Source organism: Lytechinus variegatus, chromosome 6 (assembly GCF_018143015.1).
Source record: "Lytechinus variegatus isolate NC3 chromosome 6, Lvar_3.0, whole genome shotgun sequence".
NCBI lineage: Eukaryota > Metazoa > Echinodermata > Echinoidea > Temnopleuroida > Toxopneustidae > Lytechinus > Lytechinus variegatus.
The window spans coordinates 15,165,278-15,186,727 of NC_054745.1; the positions used below are offsets into that span (position 1 = coordinate 15,165,278).

General features: G+C 35.0%; 2 protein-coding genes and 1 long non-coding RNA gene across 3 annotated transcripts in view; all 3 read right to left on the reverse strand.

Annotated features, from left to right (window-relative positions):
- Positions 1 to 1,717: 1,717 nt before the first annotated feature.
- On the reverse strand, positions 1,718 to 3,595 carry LOC121416528. The gene is made up of 2 exons (XR_005970192.1): positions 3,283 to 3,595; positions 1,718 to 1,858 (listed from the first exon to the last, which is right to left on the reverse strand). It is a non-coding gene; the product is annotated as an uncharacterized LOC121416528 (long non-coding RNA).
- A 373-nt stretch (positions 3,596 to 3,968) lies between these two features.
- On the reverse strand, positions 3,969 to 6,921 carry LOC121416887. Its single transcript, XM_041610412.1, has 4 exons — positions 6,773 to 6,921; positions 5,244 to 5,503; positions 4,820 to 4,933; positions 3,969 to 4,030 (listed from the first exon to the last, which is right to left on the reverse strand). The coding sequence occupies exons 1-4, from the start codon at positions 6,784 to 6,786 to the stop codon at positions 3,969 to 3,971; spliced, it is 450 nt and encodes a 149-aa protein (XP_041466346.1). The 5' UTR covers positions 6,787 to 6,921.
- A 462-nt stretch (positions 6,922 to 7,383) lies between these two features.
- The window catches only part of LOC121417076, a 44,224-nt gene continuing 30,157 nt past the window's right edge, over positions 7,384 to 21,450 (reverse strand). Inside the window, exons 10-15 of the mRNA XM_041610643.1 lie at positions 16,083 to 16,415; positions 13,725 to 13,972; positions 10,632 to 10,760; positions 9,488 to 9,662; positions 9,223 to 9,256; positions 7,384 to 8,529 (exon numbers count right to left, since the gene is read on the reverse strand). Coding sequence (XP_041466577.1) covers positions 8,151 to 8,529; positions 9,223 to 9,256; positions 9,488 to 9,662; positions 10,632 to 10,760; positions 13,725 to 13,972; positions 16,083 to 16,415 — 1,298 coding nt within the window. The 3' untranslated portion in view covers positions 7,384 to 8,150. The remainder of the gene's footprint in view (positions 8,530 to 9,222; positions 9,257 to 9,487; positions 9,663 to 10,631; positions 10,761 to 13,724; positions 13,973 to 16,082; positions 16,416 to 21,450) is intronic.

Here is a 21,450-nt window from a genome sequence, read left to right on the forward strand (position 1 = left end):
TAAATGAGTCACGGCCGATAAATGCTGATCGACGCCTAGCAGAACAAGTACGTACCAGTGCTAGACTAGGGGGTTGAAATCTAAGCAGACGACGGAGCATAATGTAGCTTAAGCATAGAATGATGATGGGTTCAGCGAAGAGCCCAGAGAAAATAAGGGGGACATATTCAATCCCGAAATGCTTTGCGAGTGGTCACAAAATCGTCTCGGCGCAAATCACCTAATTCAGCCGTCTGGTGAAATCGCTGATAACAACAATCACCGATTTGGTAATTATTTTAGTTTCCTGAAACTTGCATTTGTAAAGTTTTAAATATCAAAGTATGTTTTCATATTTATGTATATCCCTCAACATATTTTTTAATGTTATTTTTGATATCGTTGTAGTCATATTCTTTCATATTCGTTTCTTGATCACTACTAATTTGTTGTTGTATTGGATCGGCATTTCATTTCGTTGTCATGAACAATAAAATATGCGCGCAGCTCAGTTGCATGCGCGTATCGAGTTGACCTTCCTTAGAGCAACACGCTTGTGTGTTGCTGCCCTCTACGTTCGTTGGTCTAAACCATGCCAAAGTTACCTTGTGCACACAGTTCCTACTGACCCACTCTAACCCATGCATCATTTGTATATTATGATGTATATTGTTGGCGCGCAGATCCTTATGAAGCGTATCTCTTTATACGCATCCTCAAATGCCCGGATGTGAGACCGGGGAAAATACAAAGGTATATTTTGCGTCGTCTCTGCATGCAAAGTATTATGCGCATTGAGACCGAGGAAATTACAAATAATATACCTATCCCTTCCCGATATTTATGAATCTAGGGCAATACGGTTTTGTAAATGACCAGCTCAGATGTCTGATACGGGTGATAATACATTTTAAAGATTTGCATCATTTCAATGAAACAGTTATATGTATGTCTTCAAGAATATTAAATGAGATGATTGAGGTCACATCCTCATTTGTTCTTTTGTATTTTATTGTGTGAATTTTTTTTCTCAAATTTTGTCCTCCAAGAATTAAAATATTGGATTGACAACCGAGTTAGTGCATTGGACATTTATTGCTGCAACTTATTTTCATTATAAGGGAGACATATCATACACAACCGTCTAAAACTATGAAATAAATTATTTCATGTAACAACATAAGAAAAAAGAAAGTGGGATATGAAATCATTAGCCCATCTAAGTAATGACGATGGGCATGTAACTTTTTCACAAAATATTGATAAACTTTAACATTGAACAGCTTCCTTTAATAGTTGTTATCGTATTTTGTTGAAATTTTCAGCATTTGCTTTGTGAATTTCACTTTTTTTTCTGCCCGGAGTACCTTTTCAATTTTTGTGAATTATTTTTTTATTTCGAGATACGTGAACAGCTGCTGCGCATTGGTGAATCCATTCTGCAGAATCAAATTATCGAAATTTCATTAACAAACTGAGATTTTAAGTTGCACACTAAAAACCAACAACTTGGCGATGGGCTGTTTCAAAAGACATATTTCCATGCACGCAAACTTTTCATCTCGATATTATTCGTTATAATATAATATAATAGTGGACGTTGAACATTTAGAAAAATCCAAATGCGCAGTACATTACGTTCAAATTCGCGGTATTGGATTCGATGATGACTTTTATCCATGATTGAATAAACATCCTGACATAAAAATTGCCCTGCTATTTTTATTTCATCAAAGAGTGGGTAATGGTCGACGGGTGCCGCTAATTTCTAGTATGCAGAGATTTGGTATCCTCTTCATGCTCTCGGTCAAGCGAACATGTTTACTTTGTTGACTCACTTCTACACGTTGTGCAGCACTAATCTTGGAAGAGCCACTCCCTAAAAAAAAGCCGAACAAACAAAATGTGGAGAAAAATTTAGGTTATTATTTCTGATAACGGCTACGTATAATAGGCAATGGATAGAGCTGATCTTCGTGGTTGATACACCAACGTGCAGATCACAAAAAACATGAAGACGGGGATTTTGCTTTACAGGCATGGGATTCCCAAAATTTACTTAAGTCGATCGTCACCCTTGCAATGAGTATACAACTGAACGAGGGCTGGCCTTAGGGACATTAGATAAAAAAGTATATGAGAGGGGTAGACAATGACATCATACATGTAGGGCGTTGTGGCCCAGTCTTCTGACTCTGAAACAGAGGGTCGTTGCATCAAATCTCACCCATAGCGTAATTTTCCTTCAGCAGAAAATAAATATACACAATGTGCCGCACTCAACCCAGGTGAGGTGAATGGGTACACGGCATGATTAATTCCTTGAATGCATGAGCGCTGAAAGGCAGCTCGAGCTTAAGTTTGGGTAATAATATAACAACGCGTCTCGGAATAAAACAATTATAGATAGATGGTGCTACATAAATGCGTACTATTATTATTACATGTACATAATACTCAATAGCGAAATGTACATGTATAACAAACATATCTGCTGTCCTTTGTTGAAAACTAGACCAAAGGTGAAATATGTAATAATAATTATAGTTACGTCATATAGCGCTTAATAATTCATGTTTCTTTGTTCGTCATACTTATCAGTAAGCAATATTTGACCAGGCTATCTTTGAAAAACCAATGTGTATCAGAGGTGGAGTCCAGCCTTCGTCAATAGGGGGGGGGGGGGAGGAGAGGAAAAATGATTTTTTTTCAGCCACTTGATTTTCCTCGATCGGTCACTCAAAGTTGACTTTCGTTCGTTTCTTTGAAAGGGTAGTCGCAACAGTAACTTCTTAGCTTTATTTTGTATAAAATCAACATAAATGTATAATAATCTAAGTCTAAGTCACGGGCAGGCTGTTCCCCCCAGAGCCGCCAGTGCATTTAAATGTCGGTTTAAGTTCAGTAGGTCTATTGAGGTCTTAATGAGTTTTGGTATTTGTTCATAACCTGCTGACACGAAAGTAAAACATATATACTATTTTAGACAATGCAATTAGTAAATAGAAAACAGTGAAATATACATAAAGTGAACACGATAATTATCGGGACATAAAATTTTATAGTCTGCAAAATATTGTATGGGTTCAGCAGGAAGATATGCGAAAATATGACAAAGGTAACAAGTAAAAGGTTTAGGAAAGCATGAGGGATATGAATATATAAGAAGCAAGGCTTGTGTAACTTGGCTTTGGTCAGGTTGTAAATCTTGTAATTGTTCATATCTCAATAAAGTTGGTTAGTCTACATGAATTCAGATTTTGATGGTTAAATAATATACTTTACCTTAGATATGAAACTAACCTGTTCTCTCATTGGAGATGTTGTACTCGATTAGCCATGAGCTTAACTAATCTTCCTATTCGTCTTTATTTAAACAACCCAGCCACTTAAGGAGGAGCTGCCGTGCTATGACATGGAATACCGATAAACTATGTTGAGCGATGCAGTCGACCATGATGTCGTTATTGAGACGAAGGGCTTTCCCAAGTTTACACACCAGTGGTAAACTTCGGACTTGCTGAGCGACCCTGCAAAGCTCTTCTGTGCTTGGTTCTCCGCCACGTTTATCAGGATCCTGCTGTGATGTGCCAGGATTCCAAGAAGGCAGACTGGAAGTAGCTAAGAACGAATTATACATCGCAACGTTAAAATGAGACTTTTATCGTCACAAAAACCTGTCTGTTCAGTTTTTAAAAGATTTCATTGGAATACGTACTCCATTGCATCCAGCAAAGAAAGCAACGAGTGAAGATGTTATTTGAAAAGAGCAAAATGCTGATTGGACTACAAGTCTTGCTTCGTCTACTTTCCCTTTGGTCTCGTCCCATGTAGTCTAATCCTAGTTCATCTACAACCAGTTTCTTTACTAAGCATTATGTCTAAATGCAATTTTACAACTTCCCCCTAAATCCCAGTTAGGCTACAGGCCTACTCTCTAAATTTAAAAAAGCTAGTCTAGTCCAGTCTTAGTCCTAACCACACTTCTCTCAGAGTGATAGTAGGGACCGATCCCTTTTGAGTGAACTGCGCACCTTTGTAGACTCTTTCACTCCAAAAAGAGGTAAAATTCACTCTAGAAAGATACATATCTCACTCGAAAATGAGAGAGTTCATCTCACTCCGAGAAGAGTATGATTAGGGATCAAATATTAAGCTCTTTTGCATTTAGGGAGTATACGCAGTTAGTCTCGTAACCACTTGGTCACATCAATTAGCCCGTATGGTTAGATGAAATGCTTATGACCAAAAATAAGTCTAATATCTCAAGGCCAAAACTAATACTCGATATAGAGATTAGACCAAAACGTCCTTTTGTATCATTCATGAATATACGTGGATGTAGTGCATACTAAACGGCAATTAGACCAAATTGATTGTAGACAAAAAATTATTTATCCCACAAAGTATTGGAATGTTACATCAAGAGAAAAGCAACATTTTATTCTAGTTCGAAGTATAACGAACTAGATTCTAAGCCGTACACATGTAGACATGGTAGATGCACAATTTATCTGTTGGTATCAAGCTTAATTCCGGTGTTATTAGCGTTACCAATATATTTTCTAACATGACTAATGAAATTTCCAATTGGGTCTTAAGGAACTGTCAAATTCACGATATTTAGTACAGTAGATTTTGATTTAGTAAAGGATGATTTTACTGTTGTCATAGTTGTATATAATAAAAATATTTCAAGAAGTAAAGTTCATGTTTTCCCCGGACATTACAATAAATTTCGTAGGATAAATCAAACTCTTCGAATATATTTGTTTTTTTAAGACATGGATATACATTGAAATTAAATTCAACTTAAATATCAAATTGAACTTTAGATTACCCGATTCTGAAGCTTTAATTATCTCCATCTTTTCAGGTCTGCTTTCTTGCTGGAATGGTTTTCTTTCTTCAACAGGACGTTGCTTTAGGTCGGTAGAAGTATCATCGTCTGAACCTGCAATATATTTTTCAAAAATTGCATATACATTTAGCCAAACCACATACGCGTTATATTTCGCAATACATTATATAACTTAAAGCCATATGATGCTGTGTGAAGTGGAACCCTTCGCTGGGGATGATATCAAACGTTTCCTATTGATCCACATGAGTGACGAGTAGTCCTATTTTACAACGATCTAGTGAAGTGGGCGCTATATATTTTTTCTCTCTCTAGTTTCTACTGTCATCAAATACATCAAACGCTTAAATGAAATACAAATCGGCTGCTTCATTAATTCAAAGAAACTTCTATTTCCACAAACCTATTCCATTGTCCACTGTTCCTACTGATTGAACAGACTCCCAGACAAGTTTCAAAGTCTCCATCGCCTTTTCGCCGGGGGGCTGAGATGATTTCCATTTGGAAAGCATCTGAATGTTGGTTTCTCTCCTGTTAGGCAATGTCCGATGTTCTATGTGTTCAAGCTCCGTTCTATTGAGATCCAACATTTTTCCAATCTCGAAATACTTCTCTGGTTTGATCTTCCTGGAGAAATCTAGGAGAATGTTGTCAGGGATTTCACTGCAATGGCAAATTAATACAAGAGAACATTCAATGTGGGAGGATGGCACAATGGTTAATCACCCTGAACAGAACTTACGCCAGTGATGTCCACTCATTTATGAAATTTAGCCGAAAACACAATTTGTGTATAAAATGACCAATTCGGGTTTTCGGCACTAACATAAAGTTGCATAATTTCATAACAACGACCCTAAAATTATTTTGGTCTCAAAAGTTGCTCAAGATCTAAACAAAACATGGCACTCGGAAGCGGGGGTGAAACGATGCTGAATTGCCCTCAAACGTTACAGATTTATCGCGAAAGTGTTGAAGAGTATCAGGGTTAACTAATGAATTAGGGCGAACTTCAAATAATATTTCTACACGATTTTCGAAATTTTTAGAATTTTTGTTGGAAACACGTTTCTTTTTTACACCCGACTGGGGGGGGGGGGGGGCTCTCTTTGTCAAAGGGTAGTTTATTATAGCAAAATTGATAAAAGCATTGATGCAATACTTTTCATCCTTTCATCTTATAGTTTATTTCCATTTTTTAATATATAGGCCCGTATTCTGATAGCAGGTTTAACTTAAACTTAGGTTTAAAGTTGTGATTTAAGTATGGATAGCCAATTGTTACATAAATCACTAACAGTAGAGATATCATACTTCAGCTCATTCGGCTCTCAAATCATTCATAATTGTCCGGGAAGTATGAATAGATGATTGTCTTCACCATCGATGAAGATAAAATAAGAAACATACAACTTAATCAATTTTTTTTATACTTTTGGCTTTCCATACTTAAACTTAAACCACAACTTTAAACCTGAGTTTCAGTTAAACCTGCTATCAGAATACGGGCCATAACGTTTAAGGATTATGAGCAATATTGCTTTCCAACTCTTTAGGCCTAGGCCTATTCATTGACACAAACCCCAAATTGTTATTAATTGCTCTATGGTATAAGGGTGCGTGTTTGTGTGTTACAGGGTTGTATATGCAATTAGTATTGTATAATTTGTTTGATAATGTCAATGGTAATTTTATATATGCTTGGACCCTGCTAACAAGCAATGGACGTGTTATGGGTAGGGCCTATACCCCTCCAATTGTTATATTTACATTTAGTGTGCCAATAATATTATGTTGTATTTAAAATATATGCTGAGGGAGGGGATTTAAAGGTGGAAAAGATATTGAATCAAACTACAAAAAATGAATGAAAATTAATAATAAACAAAAATTGTGGGGACGTAAAAAAAGAACGAATAAAACTCCGCTTACCTGACAGAAGCCATGCCTGATTTACGCAGAGATTTTAAAGGAGATGGAGGAAAAGAAAAAAAAAATAAAACAAAGATAAATCAATTTGAACTTGCTTCTTGCTTGGTTTGGATATTGATTTGACTCATTCAGTTTCCATCAGGAGCAGCGTCAAGGGTAAGGAAGTAACCGGTTCTTGCGATTTTTCAAGTGATTTACTGGTTTGGTTTTAACTATCAAGTCATTATATAAACAACCAAAATAAATCCAGGTGGCTTGAACAAAAGCTTATTTCTAGTGGGGTCCTATGCAGGCATGAAAATATAATGATTTCAAACCGTATTATATATATACCCTGAAAAAAAATCAAGAACTGTTTTAGTTAAGGCTGAACGCAGGTGATATAGGGACCTACTTTTGATATCACAATTATTTGTAAAGTAAAACAGCGAGAAACTTTTTTACATGCATGACTCTAAATTTTTTTCTGGAAAATTTTAATCTCCTTTTTATCAGATTTTTTTATGCTACTTTTCCAATCAGGGTATAGCATAGTCAAATAGACACTGACTAAGAGTTTCTAATCCAGAGAACTTTGGTATTTATACAGAAATTTCATACGAACAATCACTCGTTATTTTACAATTGAATCAACTAATCCCCCTCTTAGATAACCAACAATTTACCAGATTATTTTATATCACATCAAATTTAAAACTTTAGTATTTCTTCTAATACGAGAGAAAGTGATATCTGTTTTTGGCCAAGAGGATAAACTATTATAAGTCATGTGTGTTAACAGTGTTTCGCTTAAGTCTGCTGTCTTTCTTTAACAAATTGTGATTTGAAAAGCAGAACCATGTCATCTGCGTTAAATAATAGGTGGCGGTATTTTTTCTTAAATACGCATGATATTGGAATACGTTGCAAATAGAATTGGGCCGAGAATGCTTCCCTATGGAACACCAAGGACCACGGATAACCACATATGTGAAGAAGAATTAATGAAGATGTCAATTAGACACGAAGAATTTGAACTATTCTAAAGAAGCCTGGTTAACAAACATTATTTGTTATTTTTTTCCAATAAGATGCCATCGTATCAAAATCATTTTGAAGATATAGCTTTTGGGTTAGAAAGACAAAGAGTTTCATTTTGCGCTTCGCGCTCGCATCACTTGTTTAATTTTACCCATCCTGATCATGGTTACAAACAGTATTTAAAATGTCAAGTATCCAGGTCAAAATATCAAACATTTGCAGCTCACATGATTTGGTTGGTGAGACATGCATCATCCTCACTCACTGCAAGCAAAGTTGTGTTTGCGCTCTTTCACATTAACACCCACGAAGTCGTATACATAAAATTAATATCAGATTCTTTACCCCCCTATCATATTCACAATAGACAGATGTTCTTTTCTCTCTCCTCAGCCATCCCACCCCCACAAAAACACACACCCGCACCAACAAAAATATACAAACTTGTGATTTTTCTTATGTCCATCTCTGTGGTCGATGAGTCCAACGATTCCATGATTGAAATAAGTTTTTCCTTGGCCCCTTGAGGAGAGGTTTGTGTTTTTCGCCAAGTTACCAGCATGTCAAAGGTTGCCTGCTGCCTGTCTGCTAATCTTCTGTATTCTATAGCATGCAACTGTGGAATTTTGAAACCGAGAGCTACCCCTAAATCATAAAACTGATCCACTGTCATCTTTTCAGCAATGTTGAGAATGTCGCTATCCTGGAAATCACATCGAGAAACTTCTTCAACCACCCTAAAAATGAAGAGCAGAGTAACACGGTAATTAGGGTAAAATATTGAGGTAGTCATCATGATTTCCCAACAAAGTTAAGTAAATTAAGAAAGTGACAACTAGAAAAAAAATACTATGTCTTCATTAACAGTGAAAGAAGAAGAAAAGTTCATCCAAATAGTGTCAGTTGGCTATAGCGAATAAAGTAGACTAGAGAAAACACAATATTTGTGAGAATTACGTAGACATACTGACTCCATAATTCTCACCCATTCGCAGTGGGGTTCTCAGTTCCTCTAAGTTAGTTTTGAGAAAGGTATCGCTTTCTTCTATAGGCATGGGGGGGGGGGAATCGGTGTTGATTTTCTCCATACCAGTTAGAAGTAATATACCCAAAATGATTGCGTCCATATCTTTTTGGGGAAACTTTCAGATCCTTTTTTACGTTTCAACCCGTTAAACATTTTCGAATACCAAATCCAATATTTCAAACTCTTACAAAATTACATAAGTTATCTTGGGCAATATAACCCTTTTTTCAATGAAATATTATTGCAGTTTTAGATTGTATATTATATCGTGAGAATATATATACTTTATTCGTGTATGTTTACTTGTGTATGCATTTACAAGTCTTTATCAATGTTTGCGTGTAAAAGTAAATGTTTGTATAAAAAATTTACACATAGAGTTCAACATTTGAATCAATCTTACCGATTAAAAGGAGTGGGCTCCAAATCCCTTTCACCTGGGTAAAAAACAATCACAGGTTTCGTTATCACGTAAAATCCATTTTAAGAATTTTTGCATGGCATTGTAAGAAAATTTGGGTAATTTAGTCACGACAACGACATACATGTCGAACTTATCGAATAAAAAAAATAATTAAATTTGTTCTCTAGGTGGTGAATCAAAATTTGCCGTCGATGGTACAGTTTATCATTTATTGTGCAGACTTTTAAAAAACTCGCATACGTACCTGAACATCTAATGATGAAGGAAAGAGACATCGACACATCGTACTTCTTCCCTTTCTGTGTAACCTTGATATTAACCGGGATATCTGTGTCATCATCATGTGAAGTTACGGGTAGAACGATCTGGTGTTTGATTTTACTTAGAGCATCTTTGAGGGAGAGAACTCGCCGCTCAGGCTGTATCAAAGTAACAATAAACTGAGGCATATTTTGTTTCATCCAGCAAAGAAGTCCTTAAATCTATGTAGGACTACTACAAATTTGGGACTTGTGAATCGTGGACATATAAACATATAAACTTTTTAAAATATTATTCTTAGGTCCAGTGGTTATAGCATTGGACTCATAATTGCAAGGTTGTGGGTTCGAGTCCCAGCTCTGCCAATGTCTACACTTTGATAAACAGGCCCAAAGTATTACCGGTCGTTTATAAGCTCAGCCACTATGACTGATTAACCTAGACGTAAAGTGTTTCCCAGGTAATTGGTTACATACCAGATAGGCTTTTACCAGCAAAAATGCTGTTCTGCCGAGTTCCTGCGGGAGTTACCATAAACAGAAACAGAAAGTACGTCATGATAGTCTGCTTCATGTTCAAGGCGTAAACGTACCCCTGTCCATTTTCAGGGAGGAAGTAACCATGTTAACGGGTCGTAGGTATTTTATTTTCATTATTTTATTTTGTTTTATTGTTTTTTTAGTTTTTTTATTTATCGAAACTTCTTCACATATACATTTTTCCTTTAAAACTGACCAAAATGATAGTAATGGTAGTAAGATGATCATAGCGATTATTAGTACTGTTTTGTCATCACACTGACATAATTATCATCATATTAATGATTCTGGGGAACGACCAGTAACCAATGTATGCCAGCTCCAGTTTAATGCAGTAGTCGATCATGATTCGGTTTCAAGCATTCTCGCGTTCCTTCATTCCAGGACTATTACTTATCGCTGTCCACTATACGGCACAATCGCAAACTGAACAGGGCCTGTATCTTCAAAGAATTAATGTCAACGAGATGAAGCACCCCCTTTCGTTCGAAAGACCCACGAGACTATTTGCCTTAATCCAAATTAAAGTTACATTGCAAATTATTTTCGTTGTCATTCAATTAGACGTCTTATAATTGAAATTATTACCTTATTGTCCTTTGCCTGATCATTGCGATAACTTATCACATCCACACTGCCAGACTTGGTTGCAAGACTAATAGGAATGGATGGATGGGCTTTGTGATATGACTGCTTTTTCTCCTCCTCTTGGATTTCCTGTTGAACAAAAAATTCCAGCCACCAAACTGTGATAATGACAACACCTAATTAACGTGCAATATTATGAAAAAAGGAACAGGGAAAAATACATTTACAATCCGAAAATAAAAGGGGGATATATTCCTGACAGCTAGAAGAATCTCACAACAGACATAACTATATAAATAGTGCGAATGTTCAAAGTTCAATTATTGTATAAAAAGATCTTTCAAAAATGCGATAGTAGTAAATGGATAGAGAAGAATTAGACTTAGGTACAATATATTCTATAGTTATGTGGCAATAGTCCTCTGACTGCTTATTCTTCCGTCATGTTTGAAGTTTCTATTTAGGCTACCACCCTGTCCCCGAAGAGTTTCATTAATACTTAATTATATATGAACAAGTCTTTCTGACAAAAAAAATGATGGTGTGGATGATAAAGCCTGTTTTAGTAAATGTATTTTGAAATTCAACATTACTTTATTTTTTTTATTAATTTATTATCATTATTGTTTAGTTATTCATGTCCCCTTTTTGGGGAGGGGGTGGTTGTCAGGATATCAGCAGTTATTTTTTTTAAATCATCTTGGTTTTTAGCCTTCGAAGAATGCATTTTTTTACTTATTGTTCAGATATATTAAGAATATTACCAAGAAAGAATGACATGTTTTAAATGTAAATATTCCATTCTAATGAAGTATCAACATATTGAACAATTTGATACTATTATTCACTATTGTACCTTTGAATCAACAGGGTGTAGAGTGTAAGAACACCAGAACTTTTTGCAAATCAAACACAAGAGAACACTTAAAATGTAGAACTGATAAATAGTCCCATCCCATACTTGTTCGACCTAATGAATTGCCAATATTGACTTAATAATTACTCCACGTCTATAGTATTGTACATCGCTGTATATGTATATGTATATATATATATATATATATATATATATATTACTTGTATAATAATACATTCAGAATCGCAATTATGATAATTAGCAAAAATACTTATTTTGCCAGCTGTATCCAGTCATATTTTGTTTTTTTTTAGGTACATGTATTGCGTAGGATATAAATATTTTGTTTTATATACTAAATTAGAATTAGCCAACTAATTTATCTATAATCAAATCTCATGTATATATATATATATGTGTGTGTGTGTGTGTGTGTGAAGCTATACATGTACAACAACTTTGGCAACACTTTTATTTTAAATATTGTGTAAAGAAATGGATGAAGAGAACAATGGCAGCTGGATCAAAGCTATTGCTTTGATACAAAGCTGAGGCATGGCGGCTTGTCATTGTTCAAAACCAAACTTCACCCGACAAAGGAAAGCATAATTGGTATGGTGTCGAAAATCTGTCTATCTGACGGCAATTGGATCAGGCTCGCCCTAACCACTAACCCGTCTCTGTGGTCTAGTGGTTAAGGCACCGGCGTTCAAAGCTGGGGGCCCGGGTTCGATTCCCGGCAGAGACATTTTTTCGGCATCACCAATTTTTCCAAAGGGTAAATATCTCTGGGGAACCTTGATTTAAGCTACGCCTACCATTGTTCTCTTCATCCATTTCTTTACACAATATATATATATATATATAAGTATTATGTAATATTACTTGTATAATAATACATTCAGAATCGCAATTATGATTATTAGCAAAAATACTTATTTTGCCATTTGTATCCAGTCATATTTTGTTTTTTTAATAGGTACATGTATTGCGTATGATATAAATATTTTGTTTTATATACTTAATTAGAATTAGCCAACTTATCTATAATCAAATCTCATGTATATATATTATTAGTATGTAATATTACTTGTATGATAATACATTCAGAATCGCATTTATGATTATAAGCAAAAATACTTATTTTTCCATTTGTATCCAGTCATATTTTGTTTTTTTAATAGGTACATGTATTGCGTATAATATAAATATTTTGTTTTATATACTTAATTAAAATTAGCCAACTCATCTATAATCAAATCTCATTTAAAAATACAGGATCTTTGAAACTCAGGTAATGCATAACTCAACAACTCTAAAATTTGTCACTATCAAACTGTATTGATCTCTATGTTGTATTCCTTTCCCTTTTTCACAATTCATTTCTTCCTACTGTTTGTCTTTCTCAGTCCGTCTCGCTCTTTCTTTTAATTGTTGTTGTTTTTTCCCTTATACTTGTTTTTAACGTACAATGAGTAAATACCGGTAAATGACAATCAGGGCTCTGATGTATATGATAAAAAAATCTCTGGCAAATCTTGCAAGAGTTTTTTAATGTGCAAGTTTCAAAATTGGCATAATTTTGTTTGCCAGAGTTTTTATTTATTCGCCGGAGATTGTTTTTTGAAAAAGTTTTATGACTACCTATGTAGTCAGGGCAATATTTTATTTTCAAATTCTTCCAAATATTATGTTTTTTTTATTCTAGCGTAAAATTTTGCACCCTTCAATACAACTTCATGTTTTTACCTCTTTGCCCCGCTCCCCCCACCCCCTCTCTCTTCCTCTATCTGCCTCTTTTTCTTCCTCCTTCCCCCTCTCTTTCTTTCTGGCATTTTGCTTTATCTCTGCTCTCCTTCCCCTTTCACTTCTGCTAAACCTACTCTCACAGTTTGTAGTTTTGCTTGATAAATTTGATGAGTGTATTTAAAATGAATATTCACATTTTATATATGATAAATAAATATACATATACATACATAATATATATATATATATATTATATTAACTTTGATCATGCAAAAAAAAATAACCAAAACTTCAGTATCCATCTATTGAGGAAAGTTTGTTTATAAAACTTGTATAATATTTTAATTTCCTAAGCAATGATTTTGTCACTATGCCATTGAGTATTGTACTTGGTTTGTAAAATATTCTGCAATTCAGCCTTTGGCTGTGGATGAATTTTCAATAAACCATTACCATTACCATTACAATATCATTATCTTCATACTAACCGCGTCCATATCAGGTAGGTTGGCATGCATTATAAGATGGACGTCGATCGCTTTTCCACTGTCTACCCTGTCTGGGATGTATGGAACGCACATAAACCGATGTTGGATCACATGTTGTTCTAGAGGAATAACAACCCACCACTCAGCACAGTGGCCAATGTATAACTCAAGATATCTCTCATACAGTCTGCAGTATGGTGGTTTGTTTGGAGAGTTGGATGAACTATGTCTTGTGGTTCTTGGTAGATCTGGTAATGATAATCAAAAATAATAACAGCATTTGCTACGGACCATTTATCTAGTAATCTATTACGATTTGAAAATATTTCTAAACCACTAGTTTGCGGAAAAATAAAGCCTAAATATATATTTTATCAATCGTAAATCACTTCAAAAAGCTTTGCTCAACTTTATTATTACAAAACACATAACTACTTAACTCAGATGATAATCTCACGGTGGAAATATCCGTTTGCACATAAATGCCAAAAATGTCCATGTCCTAACAGTAATATCTTAGCTTTATTCTTATAAGCAACATGAATGTGTAATAATTTCATAAGCCATATTCAAATAGTGTGAGCGCGAAGTGCGAGCTAAACAATTTTGAAATTTCATGTATTAAAAAAATCTGGCCTGATCGAAAAGGGACCTGTTAAGATCGACTGTTTGCAGTTAACCATGAAGACGATAATATTTCAATGATTAAATAATGCGAGCGCGAGTTGAAAATTTTTTGACGTTCCGGCCTAAGAAATTAACGTTCGATGCACTTTTTGTAATCATGAACGGTAAAGATATAAAACCAAACAATTGATGCAAGCGCGAAAAAAGCAGGGGGGATGTAAATTTGGGTATAATTTGGTATCTTCCTACATTAATAATGCGAGCGCAAGCGTGAGCAGAAACTTTTTGATATTCTGATCTGAAACTGGATATATAGGCTCATAATGATTTAAATAGGGAACAAGCTGCGTATCTGAATAAACATTTGTGCGCGTGTTTCAGATTTCGACCTAGAATCTGGGCATTCTAAATATTTTTCATCATGAAAATCAATAAAGCGAGTGCGAAGCGCGAGCTTAAAATATTTGATATTCCGATCTGAAAAGAGGGTCAATTTAAGCTCTGTATTTTAAGCACTTTGTAGAAAAATTGTGAGGTGGATGTGAATCACAGTTAAAAAAGATCTGCTGCGTTTCAATGTTATTAATTACTTAGAGTTTTGACGTAGGACATAGACATTCTAAGAACATTATGTCATTATATGAAAATAATGACTATCTTCCTATTTTTCTTCCTAAGCGGGAGATGAAACTTGTCCATATTCCATTCTTAAAAAGGGTCAATTCAATTATTTATTCAAATCTTATTCACTATTCTAATAAGCCTAATGACACTGAATGAGAGCGAGAAATCTGTTAATTTATCATAGCCTGAAAACTGGACATTTAAAGCACTTTTTAAATTATGAATAAGATGCATGAGTTTATATATTTTCAACAATCAATGCGAGCGCAAAGCGCCAGCCGAAATTTTTGATAAAGTGGGGATTTTAGTTTGTCAGATAATCAAAATTGAGATAAACATATCAAACCACCAATCAAAATACGAGCGTGCAGCACTAGTTGTTATACGTTTTGACAATTTGACCTGAATAGGGATATTTGAAAACATTATGTAATACAAAAAAATAATAGGTACCTGACAGATGAAACAAAGAAAATGTTAATATTTAGAAGATAAAACATATTTTTTTTACAGAGCACTTTTTAGAAATCAATTTGTCAATCAAACAAAATAATGAAAGTTCGATTTCCGAGCTGAAATGTGTTTCATATATTGACTTCAACATTTGATATTTAAGCTCCGTATTGAGCAAGATATATAAACCACCAAAAAACCAATGCGAACGTGAAGCGCAAGCGGATATTTTATACTGTATAGTGACATGAAATATGAAAAAGAATTGTTATACAAGTCTTCCCCTCATCTTATTTTATTCACTCGTCTTCCTCCTCTTATGTTTACTCGTATTACTCGTATGTTTTCCCCTCTCTTCCTTCTTTTTTTTCTTTAAATTTGGCATTTTCGTTTTGGCGTTTATATTTATCCACTTTTTAAGCTTACTGGACAATATGCTTCCCGCTTTGGGTAAAATATTGCCCCAAATTGGTTGGACACATAATTACCCTCGTAGTGGTAAATATTTTACCCAATATATACATATACTTTTTTACCTGTAACCAATGTATTTTGATGTTTCATGATCAGCTTTGCATGATTTCCTACAACTTCCACCGATAGCACATTTTTTAGGAAATCGCACATAACACTAGTCCGGTAAGAACGACTTACCATTTACTGAATCCCATTCATATAGAATGATTTCTGGTTTGACTTGTTCTGGGTTGGCTACCAATGTTGCGTGAGGTATCTTGATCTTAACAGGCCGGAGGAACCCCATGTTAGGAGGATCACATCTAATACCATAGCAGGCCAATGACTCATCGTCTTTAATGTCAAGACTGGTAGGGTCGCGTAGAAGGGTGAGAGTGATCTGAGGTGTTTCATCCCGATGGATAGCATCCGATGGAATAAGCATTGATACTCCGCGATCTTCCAATTCAATCTCCTTCGGAACACATCCGTCGGCTACAACAGTTAAGTCTGGACGTTGTGCTGGTTTTTCTGTGTGAAATCAATGGATGTCAACAAGTATAGGTAAATATATATCAATGATCATGATTGTCATGATTGTGATAATGATCGTAAGCAGTACTTTTTTATGTTCTATATTTTATTCTTCAAAATGTATATATGTATGTATATATATATATATATATATATATATATATATATATATATATATATATATATATGTCCCACAAAAAACGAAACAGAGTTTTATCGATGATTTATCATAACTTCATCATAAATACAATAGACAAATGACCTACCAATGTAAAGCTTAGAATCTCCTATTTCATATGAAATTACTGACATTATTCATCATTCACGCATGAGTGAGCAAAAACAAATTGAAAAAAGGATACCAAAAACTTATTTGGCGGGGGTATCTGAATTTTAACAAGAAATTCACATCCCTAAAAATTTCAATATCTGTTCTTTCATTTGATACCTTAATCACAGAAAATGGTCAAGAAGTAAGAAAGACTCTCGAAACAATGCTTGTATTTCCATAATTTTATTAAATAAACGTGCTTTCACTGGTTTCCCACAGAAGCTATCGCATGGATAACAAAAGACTTAATGTATGGCTGATCGTCAACAAAACGGAGTGTCGAGTTAGTTTGAACGCTATCCCGTAAAACCTCTTCATTTATGAAATTATTGAAATTCAAGCCTTATTTTAAATGACCAGAACTTTGTTATTTCTAGACCATTTTCTGTAATTGTGGTATCAAATTAAAGAACTGTTTCAAAATGTGGGTTTCTTTTTTGAAACCCAGCCCACCAAGTGACTTTTTGGTATCCCCTCTTCAAACTGTTTTGCTCACTCGTAAATGAAAGTTAATCTAGGTAATTCCTGATGAAAATAAAGATTCTAAGCTTTACAATGGTAGGTCGTTTGTCTATTGTATTTGTGATTAACTAATGTAAAATCATTGATAAATCTTGGTTTCGTCTTCTGTGGACGCACTATGAAGAGTTTAGTTGGGAAAGGGTTTAGGTCCAAAGTGGACCATTCCGACAAAAAAACACGTTTTTCATTCTCACTTAACTGCAATATTCTTACGAGAAATTAAATTGTCATGATGTACTACCCTATCATGTAAACATAAAATTGGGTATAAAAGAAATACCCGTCTTCAATTTTTGTTTCTATATATTACAAAAAATATATATCATTGTGGACCTAACCCCTTTTGCAACCAAACTGAAATGAATCCAATCTATTTTGATTAAAAAGTGATTTTTCTTTGCCACTTTCATTCGCGTTTTCATTTGAATTTCAAATTTTCTTTGGTATCATTAGAGTGACTAAAAAAAGTAGAGATTTAGAGACAGAAAGCAATGCAATTTATGTAAAATGAACCCCTTTTGTCAAATGGGTTCTTCAGAAGAATTTAGTTGGAAAAGGTGTCTTCAAGAAAATATTTTTTTTTAATTCTCCCATATTGCAATATTCTTATGCGAAACTGAATTTTCATGATGCCCTACCATAGAACATAAAATTGGGTATAAAAGAAATCTACCTGTCTTCATATTTTTAAAGATATTCTTTTCCCCCAAAAAAACTGTGTGGACCTAACCCCTTTTGCAACCTAAACTGAAATGGACCTTACCCCTTTTCAAAAAAAGTTTCTTCTTTGCCATTTTAGTTCAATTTTTAATGGGAATTTCAAATTTTCTTTGGTGTCATATAGAGCTACCAAAAATCTATATATTGAACCTATAAACCTAACCATTTTGCAAGTGAGCTCTCCATAAATTATATATATGTATTTATATATACAGTGCGCCCCCCCCCAAATGCATGAGTGAACACAAATTACAAGTTTCTGGGGCAGCATTTCAACTTTATCATGTGGACCTCAGCAATGTGTTCAAGGGAGTAGGGAGAATAGGGGTGAGATAGGATCTAAGTGGGAGAAGTAGGTTGATAGAATTAGGGTCAACAGATTATTTAGCCCCCCCCCCATATCTCTCTCTCCGCCCTCTCGTCCTGTTGAGAGACTTATATATATATATTTGTGTGAGGGTGTGTGTGTGTGTATACTGTATACAGTGCGTCCCAGAAAAAAGGAAACCGGGATTCGGGCCCACATTTTGTTCTTGGGAAGCAGAGATGCAGATCTGCCGTTCGCCAAAATTCATTCTCATTAAAGAGAAATGTCAGTAGTTGCAGTAAACACTGACTTCATGAGAAAGTCCGTAAAACCGGGCTCAATTGTCAGTACTTCATCGAGGATCTAGATCTTGTACAGTTACATAAACTGAACTTTGTTAAATCTTGAAATCTCCGCTGAAAATGTTCACACCATGCACACTGAAGATCACCAACACAGATAGGCACACGTGGGACAGTGTATTATTATTGCTGGAATAAAGACCCGACGGAAGTGACCGAATCCGCGCTTATTTTTCTTATTTCTCAGCAATTACACAATTTTATCCAGAATCCGTTTGCACATATTTTTATTCATACAAACAGACACTTGGATGGTCATTATATTAGACTCTGTAAAAAGTCATTTTGAGATCGTTACCAAAACTAGAATTATTCTTAAAGAGCTGCAATAGGCCCTAATTGGAATTCCCTGCCTAGGTCAGTTGTAAGTGCAACTAGTCTAAATCAGTTCAAATCCAGACTTGAAAATTTTTGGCACAATCATCCCCTAAATTTCAGACCTTACCAAAGATAAGAAAATCAACGAGGGGCACATAAGTACATTGCTTTACGTCTCAACATCCAAGGAAATAAGTAAAGGTAAATTATGATATTTCATTTAAATTATCGTACAATTCAATCATTCCTCTAAATGTTGATACCTAACATTTGACGAACACTTCGCGCATTCATGAGCAAGACGAGTTTGAAATTTTAATGTAAAAATCAGCCTGCGCAGAAAATGTCTGCGAGTTCATAGACGAAGGTGGGCCAAATACAATGTTGCTTTAAAAATAGTTAAATATGAACTTGGAGGGTGATCTGCGAGGTCAAATTGACCTCGCAGATCACCCTCCAAGTTTATATGAACTAGGCCAACATACTTTCTAAGTTATGATAACATTTCAAAAACTTTTCCTTCTGTTAAGCAATATTTCTAGGTAAATGGCTTGAATAGAAAAAGGGAAATAGGATAATCAATTACACTAACACTCTAACAGCAATCTTGGAGAAAGACAAATTATTTTTTTGAGTCCTTGAAATGATACATGTAATGGTGTGACAAGATATTGACAAGTTGTTAATTTTCTCAATTATCCCTGTAAGGACGCAGATCAAAGCGGATATTGCTTGGATCACATGAAAGTGCTATAGGACACACTTTCCAGGGGCGGATCCAGCTTTCGCCAATGGGGGGGGGGGCGAAAAATATTTTGATCAACATTTTTCTCGATTGGCCGCTACAATCTGGCTTTTTTTGGTTTGTTTTTCATGGGGTAGTCCTAACTAAAGACTGAAGTTTTAAGTATATGTTAGTTTTTATTGTTATAAACAATATTAAGTATCTCATGTGGTCTTAATATATAATGCGAGCGCGAAGCGCGAACTAAAAATCTTTGATACTTTATGTCCTTAGAACTGAAGATTCAGAGCAGTCTTTATAATCATGAACAAAGATAAGTATCCAACTAAACAATGCGAGCGCGAAGCGCGAGCCGAAATTTTATCATATAGTAACGTGAAAAGTGACTCAATTAGGACTGTTTTTAGTGATTATTGAAGAGGATACAAGTATCAGCAAATAAATAATGAGAGTGCGAAGCGCAAGCTCAAAATTTCTGATATTCCGACCTGAAAAAAATGAACAGTCTAAGCGCGTTTTTATTTAAGCTGTGCGTCTCAAACAATTAAATGCGAGCGCGAAGCATGAGCTTATTTGTTTGATATACTGACATGATAAAGGAGCCTTTTGACAAATTGTGGTAAGAATTTCCAAAGAGCATAGGTATCTCACAAATTAAACAATGGGAGCGCGCAGCGCGAGCCGAACATTTTGATTCACATTAACAATTTGTGTAAATCAAACAAAATAATAAATGCTTGATGTGCTAGAGAATTGTGTGTAAATTGATATCAGAACTGGATATATTGTATATATACTGGTTATATACTAGTGTCATTTAACCCTCTTGAATGGGATTCATTACACAGGCAATGCGAGCACGAGCGAAAAATTTTATATAAAGTCTATGTTCCAATTCTTCCCTCAAATTTTTGTTTCCTTTCGGGGTCGGCATGTAGGTTTGTCTCAGATTAAATAAAAGTCTTCTCAGAATTACGATTTAGATCATTTTTAATGGTATTTTATCCCACTGATTTTACCTAGGTTGTAATATATTCAGAGGGTTCAGCTTTTGTACCATGCGAGACCATGAAGTCTCGAAAAGCACCCTATACAAGTACCCTAAACAAGTATTGGAAACAATGATACTCTTGGCAGGTATTCCCTGAATTGATGCCATGCCCATAAATGAATCAGCACACTCAAATTACCCGGTACACTTACATCACAGTCAGTGGCGGACCATGACCCCGAGGAGACAAAGCATTGGGGGGGGTACGGCATTGTTCACAAACAATGCAGTGCCCCCCCCAATGCTTTGTCTCCTCCGGGTCACGGTCCGCTACTGATCACAGTGGCGTAACTACGGGGGGAGGGGGCATGGGGGCCACGTGCCCCCCATCGGCTGGCCAAAAAAAAAAAAAAACGGGAAAAAAGAGAAAAAGAGGGAGAAAGTGAAAGAAACATAGTGGGAAGGAAGAAATTATTGTTAATTATATTATAATTATGTTATGTTATATTACATAAAAATAAAAAAATATATATATAACTTTATGAAACATCATTTGCTCAGGGCCTATGTCTTCATTGTTCCTGATACTCGCATTGTTTTACTAAAATCGCCCGTTTTCAAGTCAATACACACCAACTATATCTCCTTGCACTTCGAATTATTATTGTTTTATGTAGTGACATATTTCAAGGTCTTAATATAAAACATTTCCCGTCCGTGCTTACGTTCGCATTAG

Excerpts from the sequence above, each read along its gene's own strand:
- LOC121416887 (XM_041610412.1), bottom strand. Across the intron at positions 4,934-5,243 it reads AACAGTGGACAATGGAATAG|GTTCAGACGATGATACTTCT; the intron begins GTTTGTGGAAAT and ends AATATATTGCAG. Across the intron at positions 4,031-4,819 it reads AATTAAAGCTTCAGAATCGG|TGAAAGAGTCTACAAAGGTG; the intron begins GTAATCTAAAGT and ends CTCTTTTTGGAG.